Source organism: Lytechinus pictus, chromosome 1 (genome assembly GCF_037042905.1).
Source record: "Lytechinus pictus isolate F3 Inbred chromosome 1, Lp3.0, whole genome shotgun sequence".
NCBI classification, from domain to species: Eukaryota; Metazoa; Echinodermata; class Echinoidea; order Temnopleuroida; family Toxopneustidae; genus Lytechinus; species Lytechinus pictus.
Window position 1 is genome coordinate 34,647,333 of NC_087245.1, and position 12,536 is coordinate 34,659,868.

Here is a 12,536-nt window from a genome sequence, read left to right on the forward strand (position 1 = left end):
CTTTTCCGACGGCGCGGCGTCAACACCAAATCTTAACCAAAGGTTAAGTTTTTGAAATGACAGAATAACTTAGAAAGTATATGGACCTAGTTCATGAAACTTGGCCATAAGGTTAATCAAGTATTACCAAACATCCTGCCTGAGTTTCATGTCACATGACCAAGGTCAAAGGTCATTTAGGGTCAATGAACTTTGGCCAAATGGGGTATCTGTTGAATTACCATCATAACTTTGAAAGTTTATGGATCTGATTCATGAAACTTGGACATAATAGTAATCAAGTATCACTGAACATCCTGTGCAAGTTTCAGGTCACATGATTAAGGTCAAAGGTTATTTAGGGTCAATGAACTTTGGCCAAATTGGGGGTATTTGTTGAATTACCGTCATAACTTTGAAAGTATATTGGTCTAGTTCATAAAACTTGGACATAAGAGTAATCAAGTATCACTGAACATCTTGTGCGAGTTATAGTAGTTTTCAAAGTCAGCACTGCTGCTATATTGAATCGCGTGATGCAGGTGAGACTGCCAGAGGCATTCCACTTGTTTATTCAAGTCTCATATTCAAAACCAAGAAGAAAAGAACAAAAAGATGAACATAGATGAAATTAATTGGAAACAGCTGTTTCCATCACTAGGTCATCTTTAGTTTTATTTGTCTGGTCAATGCACCCGTGTCTGTGTGCGTGTGTGTGTGTTCACTTTAGGTCAGTGGGAAGGAAAGGAACCATATTCCTAATTCAATTTTTATTTTAATTTCAGTTTTGCTCATTTCAATCTTGAGTCTTGAATTGAGGCGGTGATCGATTGCTTTCACAGATTAAACTGTGTAAATAATGATCTTATAATTAACCGAAGGGAATGGATGCCATCCTCGTTAAAAGAATCAGGCCTTTGGTATCTAGAGGTCAACAAAAGTATTGAAAGTATTGATGGAAAAGCAATTATTTCAACTTTTCTACAATAGGTACATTCTCATTTCCACAACATCAATTTGACTTGGAATGACTTCAATTGGGAGTCAAATCTACCGAGTCAAAGCGACTCATTTTCCGAAGTAATTGACTCTGAAAAGTGTAGCATCAACTGAGAATCACTCAATTTTGATTATAATTAACTCTGAAAATTAGTCAGATTGACTCAGGATAGAGTTGACTCCAAAATGACACTAAAGATTAGTCAAATTTGACACTACAGAAATAATCCTACACACAGAAATAAGAAATATGATAGCACACAGTGTAGTAAGAATTTTAACGAAATGTGCATAATTTTTTATTGAAAAAGTACGGAATGGTTGTAATGAAGGGATTCGTTATTGGAAGGCTTCTTAGTACATTCTCATTGAAGCAGTGGTTTAGTCATGTAAGGAACATGTGATACAAGATGTATACTGGGTCATGTGTGTGTGTAGCCATGTTTTCTATACTTCTATTCCTGTTAAGTTTGTGGTAGACTGGCGTAACCTCAAAGACATCTCCTTATAGGACCGAATCCCACCACTGTGACCTTTGAGCAGAATGTTGCCCAGTTACCAAAGTAACTGTACTCATTTAATGAGTGATCCTTTCCCCACCTCCGTCTTTATCAAGCTCATAGAGGAAGCCTGTAAATAGTGATTAATACTCAAAGTATCGAAAGTGCTAAAAAGGGGCACATTCGCGCGCGGAGGTATAATCCAGTATGTCAAAGAGAGATTAAAATGATTGGTTATTTAAAACCTTGTCTTTGCTCTTATTGCTACTACTGCTGTAGTGCTGTTCTTGGGGTTTGCTTTAGAGCGTTTTCTTTTTTCGAGTTTTGTATGTCTCTATGCATCGCTGATGTTCTATTCTGGTGTGCTAAATCGGATTCTTGCGATCCTTCTGACTTTCATCAGCTACAGTTGAAACTTGATTTTGTAGTTTAAAATGCCTGTCTTTAAAAAGCATCAACATCAGGGGAAAAAAATCACAGGGCTCGGTGGCCGATTTTGCACCCGATAACTAAAATGAGCACTGGAAAATAAAGAAAAGAGCCCTTGAAAAAGAATTAAAAAAATAGCCTCTAAAAAATCCCCATTCGCTGCAACGTTAAAGCTCATCCATTGTTACCAATTACAGCAGGAGGTTGTGAATTAAAGGACAAGTCCACCCCAACAAAAAGTTGATTTGAATCAAAAGAGAAAAATCCAACAACTATAACACTGAAAATTTCATCTAATTCGCATGTAAAATAAGAAAGTTATGACATTTTAAAGTTTCCCTTAATTTCACAAAACAGTTATATTCACATCCTGGTCGGTATGCTAATTAGGGGACTGTTGGCATCACTCACTATTTCTTTTGTATTTTATTATATGAAATATGACCTATTCAAATTTTCTACCTGTAGTCCTATGAAACAAAGCTTTATTCCTCCTGAACATGTGGAGTTACCATTGTTTTAACATTTTATGGTTCAGTCAAGTTGGTCCTTATTGTCAAATCTGTAAAAATTGAAATATTGTATAATTCAAACAATAAAAACAAAAGAAATAGTGAGTGAGTGACATCATCGACTCTCTCTTTTGCATGTCACTGAGTTGTGCATGTAACTGTTTTGTGAAAAATAAGCAAAACCTTTAAATTGTCGTAACTCTCTTATTTTGCATCTGATTTTGATGAAATTTTCAGCGTTAAGCTTGTTTGATTTTTCTCTATTGATTAAAACTAACATTTTTCTGGGGTGGACTTGACCTTTAAGTAGCCCCCAAAAATGAAAAAAAAAATAATAATCACCTAAAATTCTGAATGCAGTCAATAATTTGTCAAGGATTTATTTTATTGGTATTAAAGATGGAGAGTATACATCAATTCACTTCTTGCATTGAAACAGGAACATTTGGGTATCTACAGTTACTTAGCATGTCTGTAGTCATGTACAAAGTCAAATGCAACTTAGAAACAGTTATTAAAAATCCCCTCCTGTTAGTACATTGTAAATGTAATCCTCGTTTGTTCCCACAGAAACTAGTATTCAATTTGTTTTTAAGGATATGACAATAATTAGATCACTTTATGAAATATCTGAAGATGGTGGTTTTGTTTCCCATTTCAAGTGGCAGTCTGATATCATGCAGCTATTTATAGTAAAATTCACTTATTGTCTTTTGAGAGACTGCACTTAAGCCTCTTGGGGTGTTTCCTGAAGATGAGCATATTATATACTTTCTATTTATCGTTCAATTTTTAAAGGGATGGTTCGGGCTGAAAATATTTATATCTAAATAAATAGAGTAAAATTCACAGCAAAATGCAGAACATTTCTTCAAAATGGGATAACAAATAATGAAGTAATTGAATTTTAAAGTTTATCAATATTTTTTTTAAACGGTTATATGCACATCGTCATGAATATTCATTAGGTTAGCTGATGATGTCACATCTCCACTTTTCTTTTTCTTAGGTTATTACATGAAATAATAAATGTTTCATTTTTTCATAAATGTGTATAAAATGATGTGTCTCCATTATGATGAAATAAGTTGCTGCAATAAATAACTAATGCACTTAATCAGTTGTCAGTCCAATTGTTTTAGTTCTTGGTAGAAATATTTTGAATAAACCTAATTTTATACAATGAAATACAAAAGGACAAGTGGAGATATGACATCATCAGCCCACCTAATACTGTTTAACCGGAATAATGCAAATCTTTAAAATTCAATAACTTTGTTATCCGATTTTGATCAAATTTTCAGCATTTTGCTTTGTGAATTTTACTCTATTTATTGAGATATAAATATCTTCAGCCTGGACCATCCTTTAATTTTAAGTTTTTTAAAAAAACATTTCAGGGGTACTTTTGCACAGCAGGCACAACTGGGGATAAATGCTGTTGTATATTATCAGTAAAAGGGTGCATTTTGGAATTCAATTTTAATGCAGATGAATTAAATCTACTTTTACTTTTCTTTCACCAATTATACATATAGATTATCAAGGAGAGAGTACAGAAACACCTTGCTAGGCAGGACTACATCTGGAACACCAACCCTGGAGCGTTGTCCGTCTTCAGCGAGTATTCGTCCAGTTTACAAGCATTCCCATTCTACACCCTGGCTCTTGGAGCAACCCCATCCAACAAGTTTTCTGCTCTAGTCTTGGTACAGACCCCACCTATCTCGATATCGGCTCCGCTCATGAAGCTACTCGTCAATGTAGGCATGTCCGCATATGCCCATCAGGTACGCATGCCCCCAACTTCTCTTTTATAGTGATAGTAATAATAATTATACTTTGTTCTTGCATAGCATATTCAACATGTACAGGCACTTCCAAAGGACTTGGATATTATTGTTCTGGCTTTGGCCCGGCAAGCCTTGTACAGGAGCACAAGCGTTTCAATTTGTGCCAGGTACCCATGTACCTTTCCTGGGTTGAGTGCGGCACAATGGGGAAAATTATTGCTGTGGCTGGAATTTGTTGTATTGACATTCTGTCATTCATTAATTGTTATTTGTGCTGATATGCAATTAATTATGCAATTCTGACCTTTCGGGGTTTGAATAGAAAACTTTAGGAAATCCCAAACCATTCTGGAATATTGGTATGACTTGCATTCATTTAAGTTAGTTATTAGTTGATAACCAGAGAGTAAGGTTATATGAGTATATGCCCAGGTCATTGAAAATTCTCTCTCTTTTTTATTTAGATTGTGGTGTTATGGCAGGTAGATAGACCCCTCCCACCGAAGTCAAGATGGCCAAAGCTACAAGTCCCTCTTACAGTCATTGAGACAGATCTCAAGGTAAGATTAAGATAGAGCGAAGAAGGCTCAGAACTTGATGATGATGTTGATAGTGGTGGTGGTAATGATGATGATGGGTGGGGTGGTGGTAATGATGATGATGATGGTGATGACGATGATGATTAAGATGAGGATGATGATGGTTGAGGTGGTGGTAATGATGATGATGGGGGTGGTGGTAATGATGATGATGATTATGACGATGATGTTAATGATGATGATGATGATGATGATGGTTGGGGTGGTGGCAATGATGATGATGGGGGTGGTGGTAATGATAATGATAATGATGATGATGATGATGGTGATCGAAATGATGATGATGATAATTATTATGTTGTTGGTGATATTGATTATGGTGATGCTGCTGCTGATTTTGTGTTGTGCTTGGAATGGCAGAATTGGTTGAAGTAAATGATTAAAGATAGATAAGATTCTTAATTGTGCAATGTTAATCACTAGTCGGGTCAGGGATAACTTTGTGCCATTTGATAATGGATACAGTGTCACCTTTTATAGCATGCATAAAATAACAGTATCAAAACAGAAAAGTTGATTTGAGGGTATTTATCTAATTTCCTTTAACATTTCCTTCATTTCCTTTGTTATTCCCTTACAGTCTCTGAGCAGTCGATTCTCTCCTAACTCTGTGATTGAGATGGATTCTATTCTAAGCTTGGATGAAGATGCTCAGTTAACTACAGATGAGGTTAGTTATTCATGCAAAGATGAAGGCAGTAGTGTCACTGGGAGGTTTCAAATTCATGACCTGTGCATTTCAAGTCAAGTTTATACCATTGGTTTATGCATGAATCAACCAAATCAACCTAAGTGTGAGGTCATTTCATAAAACCTGTTATAATAACAAATTTGCAAAAACAGTTTGACCCGAAAAAGACTGGGCTTTGATGCCTAAGGAGACTGGGGGATGTGGCTGATTCTGCTCCCCCCGAGTCTTATTAGGGTTAAAGCTACTGAAATTAATTGATTTGGTTGGCTGATAGTAGACTTGTTATAGAAATTGTGCATTTCTTTAGGTCTTTATGAAACGGGACCATGGTATATTGATGCCAGCCTTCTTTTGATGCAGTGACGGTCACTGACCTATGATACTTTTACATCTTGATTAGAATATTTGGATGATTGTATAGTGACCGGCGAAGTATGTATGAACTCTATCAAATACTGTCTTCAGATGGTGGAGTGAAAATTAATTGATTTGAACAGTAGACCTATATGAGCAATGATCAGTTACTAAATTTGACCACAAAAGTAAATAATCAAACACATTTATAACAAATCTATGCAAACCATTTTAAAGTTTTGAAATCAGTTAATGAAAAATATATAAGACCCAGCATGTTGGTTTAATAACATGCTTATTTTGATAATTTATCGGCAATTATACAATTTCTTTCAGAATCTTTTGTCACATATGTCTTATTCATACGTACTGTACATGCACTTGGGTGGTCATTTTTATAGGATTCTGAACTAACTCACTTTAGAATTGTTACCACAACTGGCATTTATTTATCTGAAACTCTATATCCTTTGTCTTCCAGGTTGATTTTGCCTTCTCGGTGTGGCAGACGTTCCCGACCAGAATAGTAGGTTACCCCGCCAGAAACCATTACTGGGACCAAGCTAAAAGTCGTTGGGGTTACTCATCAAAGTGGACCAATGAGTACTCGATGGTGCTCACTGGAGCAGCATTTTATCACAGGTAAACCTTCTCAATACCCCTCCCCCTCCCCACCCCCATCCGATAGGCCCTCTCTCAGTTTCACCCCCTGCCCCTTCTTTTCTCTCCATGGCACCCGCTAGAGCAGTATTTTTTCATAGGTAGGTGCTCTTTCATCCCCCCAACAGGTAGGCCCTCCCTCCGTACCCCCTTCTTTTTCCATGACACCCAGTGGAACAGTACTTTATAATTAGTAGGTGCTTTTGAACCCCCCCTCCAAGTTTGGCCCTCTTTCTTTACCCCTCTCTCCTTCTCCATGGCACCCACTGGAACAGTATTTTTTTTATTGGTAGGTGCTCTTTCGTTAACCCCTCCCACAGGTAGTCCTCTCTCTGAATCCCCCTCTTCTCTCTTTTTCCATGACACCCACTGGAACATTTTATCATTAGTGGGTGCTTTTTCACCCCCCCCCCCAAGTTAGGCCCTCTTTCTTTACCCCTCTCTCCTTTTCCATGGCACCCACTGGAACAGTATTTTTTTTATTGGTAGGTGCTCTTTCATTAACCCCCCCACGCAAGTAGCCGTCTCTCTGACCCCCCTTTCTTTTTCCATGACACCCATTGGAACATTATTTTAACATTGGTAGGTGCTTTTTCACCCCCCCTCTCCAAGTTTGGCCCTCTTTCTTCACCCCTCTCTCCTTCTCCATGGCACCCACTGGAACAGTATTTTTTTTATTGGTAGGTGCTCTTTCATTAACCCCCCCCCCCCACACGGGTAGCCGTCTCTCTAACCCCCTTTCTTTTTCCATGACACCCATTGGAACATTACTTTATTATCAGTGGCTGCTCTCTTAATACCCCTATAATTTACCCCAAACATTTCTGCTCAAGGTCAAGTCTTGTTGGAACAAAGAAATCTGTTTGACTTTACACAAGAGGTAAACAACACATGTTTTGGATAGTCTGGTCTGAGAAATATCACTCGGGAGATTATTTGACTTACGGAATGTCAATTTACATGTACTTGTTGTAATGTTAATTTTCTGTTCAGGTTTGTTATCTTGCTTTTAATACAGTACTATAATGCAGCTGCTTATGTATGAGTTAAGTTATCTTGCTTACAATACACTAACACAACCATATCATGTGTTCTGTTACCACAGGTACTATCATTATCTGTTCACCCATATACTGCCTTCACCGCTGCGTGTCCACGTGGATCGCACCAACAACTGCGACGATATTCTCATGAATTTCTTGGTAGCCAGTGTGACCAAGCTACCCCCCGTCAAGGTCACACAGCGTAAACAATACCGCGAGACCATGCTGACGTCGTCCACCTCGGCGTTGGCGGCGCGCTGGCTCTCGGCGGAACATTTCCAGCAGCGTCAGGAGTGCCTCAATATCTTCTCCACCACGATGGGTACCATGCCGTTGGTCAGGTCCCAGATGCGCCTCGACCCGGTCCTCTATAAAGACCCCGTCTCGAACATGAGAAAACGTTACCGCAAAATCGAGGTCGTGGACCCCAAACCAAGGACGTGAGAATGAATGAATGATGAAAATTGTTTGAAATCACCCCCACCGACGTGTAGCAAGATGTTGTAGATGAGAGTACTAGAATGATGATGTACGGTGCCCCCATCGTTGGATTTCAGACAAGCGGTTTCTGCACCGAATCATGGCGTGATCAAAGAGTACTACCTTAAAGTCTACTAATGGGACCAAGAAAGGTCACACTGCCCTCGTTTCTTCTTCCATGTCTTCTTCTACTTCTTGTGATGCAAGTCATTAAACCAGTAAAAACCTACAAGGAAACCTGCCATTGAAATGCAGAATGTCTTGTTCAAGATGTTGGTGCAGTTCAAGTCATCTGATGGAAGCCGGCTGATGTCATGGTAAATGGGATCCTGTTCCTGGCCAAGGGGTCATCGGCATAGAATATCCTGATATCATTCGGATGTTGCTACAAGATGTTCAGTAGAAGTGTCCATCAGCAGAGCAAAGCTTTGTAAGACCAGTCAAAAGGCCCAAAAGCAAAGAAGCCCGCAAGAAGATCATGTGTTTTGTTTGCTTCCTACTAACTACCGAGCCTTGTAGCTGTCCGCAGGATCTTAAAAGCCACAGTAACTAGGAATCCACTCTGTGGATACGTTCTTACTAAAGAATCCTTCATGAATGAGAGTTATCCTTCAGTAATATTTCATGCCAAAATGTGTTTATGTATTGATCAGCATTGGACAATTCGCGAATATGAGATCATTTTTATGAAAAGTGTTTCAGATATTAACTCCTTCGAGCAGAGATATTTTTTTGAAAACCAGATGTAATCTATTCATGAGGTATTATTATGAAAATATTGAAAATATTGTGTGTGTTAGATTTTAAAAGAAGGTCTTGCTTTTTTTGTACAAAAGACAGAACATATGAATGAAAGTGAGATTAGATTTTCTATATTTTTCTTGAGATAAGAGAGGAAATAGATTAGAGATTTAGATTTTAGTTGGGGCATGCTGGAAACATGTGTACATTGAGAGTATGTTGGAGCAAGAGAGAGAGAGAGTTAAGCATTTGTCCATGATTTATGTGGTCTTCAGTATTTTACGATTTTCTTTTTCTGTAGTATACAAATAACATAATGCTCAGAGTGCATTTAAGGTACATTTGCACAGTAAAGGTATTATTAAAACAGCGATATTTACACTTAACTGCCACTGGCACTACTCAAATTTATTCTCATAATATTTTATATAATTAGTCTAAAATGATGCAGTCTGTAACCAATTATTTATATTGATATTTGTGAAGAGTATAAAAATCAAGTTATATATCTAATAAATTGACCATTCTTCTGAGTAAAAACAATTAAACATTGATTTTAATGCTTCATGTTCATGCCTGTCACAGAATATTGAAATGCTATGAATACCTCTTGTGTCATTCATTAATTTTTGTTGCAGGAATAATTTCAGAGCAACTCGTGTTTACAGAATTTTGTTCCAATTTTGTTCATTTCTTATCCTTTGATATCGGTTGTTTTTTGTTGTTCATTTTGTACATTTGTATGTGAATCTGGTTTTAGTGAATCTGTCTGTTTTTAGCTCATCCGGCGTGAAGGGCCAGATGAGGGTATGCCGTGGCATGGTGTCCGTCGTCCGTCCACAATATCAAAATGCTTCTTCTTCGTCATTTCAAGTCCGATAGTACTTCTGTCTGCTTTATATGATAGCACTAGTTGGGGGATACAAAACTTTTACACAGAATTTTGAAACTCATTAAATATGCTAATTTATGCACATTTTTCAAAATTCACAAAAAAATCTTTTTTTGTTGACCGATATTGATTTTTTTGCTTCCATCTGGTAGAGGTTCACAAAACACCTACACAGAATTTTGAAATTTTGACTAGAAAATTTTTATGCTAATTTATGCATATTTTTCAAAATTCACATAAAATCATTTATTTTGTTGACTGATTTTGATTTTTTTCTTCCATCTGGTAGAGCTGCATGAGGTTCACCAAACTTGTACACATAATTTTGAAATTTTGACTAGAAAATTTATTATGCTAATTTATGCAAAATTTATTCATAAATCACAAAAATGCCTTTTCTCCTTCATTTGTTGATCAATTTCAATTTTGTTTGCTTTATATGATACTCTAGGTGGGGATACAGAATTTCTACACAGAATTTGGAAACTTATTAAATATGCTTATTTATGCATATTTTTCAAAACTCACAAAAAATGCTTCTTATTGATTTGTTGACCAATTTTGATTTTTTTTTGTTCCATCTGAGTGCTACATGAGGTTCAACCAAGGTTCTGCACAGAATTTAGAAATTTTGACTAGAAAATTATTTATGCTTATTTATACAAAATTTATTCATAAATCACAAAAAATGCTTCTCTGTCATTTCTTCATCAATTTCAATTCTGTTTCTTCAATTTATGTCACCAATATAATTTACTACAGTGTCAACTGGGCTGAAATTAAAAATTGTGTTAAATTTCTCTGCGAGATGCCGGATGAGCTCCACATCATTGATGCGCTGTTTTATTTGAGATGAAGCTATCTTGGGGGTTTACATTTCTAATAGTATTGAGTAATTGGGTAGTGGTCAAAAGATACGACTATTGAATAGTGAGTACTGTAACTGCATAAGCTAATAGTTTCGGATTGTATTGTTTCATTTCGCAAGTTGTTTGCATATTCCCAAGTTGGTATTTTCACAATTTTTTTATGGTGACAGTGGCCATACAGAGAAAATTAGCATAAAATAAACCACTGCGAAAACATCAGCTCATACAGTGGTAACGTTGATAGTTGGTGTGTGTGCAAGTTTAGTACAAAATTACATTTCATGAATTTGAGTAAAATATATTTTGATCCTATTTCTAAGTGGTATTTCAGTTTTTTTAATGCAATATCAAATTAAGAAATTAAACAAGATTTCTCTGCAGTTAGCTTTTTTAATCGAAACTAAGTTTTTCAGTTTCAGTAGAGGATAGGATAGCAAAGTGCCCCAAATTAATTGTACTGGAAATCACTTAGACTTCACATACTTTACAGCTGTGTACATAGAAAATAATGTAACAATATGTTCAAATGCATCTATGAAGGGAGGAGCATATATTCCCTTCACAAAAGTAATTCATCGGCATGATTGTCTATATTTTACAAAGGGACTTTATACTATCTTACTGATAAATATGCAATTGCGTATAATGTTAGATATGTGTCGGACCCTGTCCCCCTGTTTCAGCAGAGCTTGTATCTTTGTTTGCTACACTCAGTCATCATGCATTGTATGTTATCTTGTAGAATTGTTTCATTGTGCATTTGTTTTTATCAAGGTGCTAACATAGATGGACCATTACAAAGCGTTCACACTTATCATTTGTTCTTTAGTGCTATAAATAGATGCTATGCCTTCATGCAAGTTTAGATACCCAAAGAAAGTCAAGTACCAACTATGTTAATGTACATTTGTGTATTTATGAATGGATGGATGCGATCTGCTTGAGTCATGTGATTTGAATATTTGTGTGAATGGTTTGGATTATATAATTCCTTCAGACTTTTCAAGTCCATTATTTTTTATTAAAATGTGGAATATCCATTAATATACATGTAATTATATTCTTATATCCTTCATGCATTGTCTCTGTTCATGGGGACTGTGGTGTAATAGTTATTCCAATTTCTTTTGTTTATCTAAACAAAGATTCTTACAAACTTTCATCCGTGAAAAGACAAATTGACTTGCTTCCATCTTTCTTTAGTTGGTTGTATTTTCTGTTTGCCCCTTTTAAAGCTACAGTAGCATGTATATATAAGGATAACAGGGTCTGTTGTGTCATTTTTCTGTAAACTAACATATATATGAATATATCGACTAAAAGTAATGGTTCATAAAGATATGAATATCTTAACTTAATTCCTTACATTTTCTATTTTCTTCTAATTAAAATTCAGAATATTTGTATTCTTATAAGACTACTACCATTCGTTAAAGGAAAATAATTTTTGAAAATCTAATTTTGTTTCCTCAAATACATTTCTTTCCTTTATATAATTTCATGGTTAGAAAACATTAGAAAAGCAATCATATAATTTGATAAGGGGTAGTAGATGTATGTCTTCCCCAAGACCAATTTTTTTCTCATTTTCTTTTCATAATTAATTGTTATTAACCGGCAACTTAGTCAAATTGTTCTTGGGTATACTTCACTTTACACTAAGGGATAGGTTAAGCTGAAAGTCTTTAATAAACATAGACTAACATATTGATGAAATGAAAAAAAAAACAATATGAGAACATTGGCCTCTCAAGAAATGAAAATCAGCATTTAACTTTGCAACTTTGCTGGATGCTTTAACAGTCAGTCCGCAAGCCCTGAAAAAGTAGCTTCTTTTATCCAAGTGATATTCATGACAAGAGGGTTTTTGCATAGTTAATGAGCTTGGTGCGAACCAAAACACCTCTTTTTATTCGGCCATTGCTGCTCTAAATATTGACAAAATTTCATGTTTTTGGTATCTTTGTAAAGAAGAAGAATCATTCTTTTAGGTCA

The 12,536-nt window shown here is 36.0% G+C and overlaps 1 protein-coding gene across 1 annotated transcript; it reads left to right on the forward strand.

Annotated features, from left to right (window-relative positions):
• The first annotated feature begins 3,948 nt into the window (after positions 1-3,948).
• Positions 3,949-12,257, forward strand: LOC129266293 (exostosin-1b-like). Its single transcript, XM_064101160.1, has 5 exons — positions 3,949-4,209; positions 4,677-4,772; positions 5,392-5,481; positions 6,338-6,498; positions 7,622-12,257. The coding sequence occupies exons 1-5, from the start codon at positions 4,165-4,167 to the stop codon at positions 8,001-8,003; spliced, it is 774 nt and encodes a 257-aa protein (XP_063957230.1). The 5' UTR covers positions 3,949-4,164; the 3' UTR covers positions 8,004-12,257.
• Positions 12,258-12,536: the final 279 nt, after the last annotated feature.

Bases quoted from the DNA above. Each gene is read 5' to 3' on its own strand.
- LOC129266293 (XM_064101160.1), top strand. From the start codon at position 4,165: ATGAAGCTACTCGTCAATGTAGGCATGTCCGCATATGCCCATCAG. The intron at 4,773-5,391 runs GTAAGATTAAGA...ATTCCCTTACAG, and splicing joins TCATTGAGACAGATCTCAAG to TCTCTGAGCAGTCGATTCTC. The intron at 5,482-6,337 runs GTTAGTTATTCA...TTTGTCTTCCAG, and splicing joins CTCAGTTAACTACAGATGAG to GTTGATTTTGCCTTCTCGGT.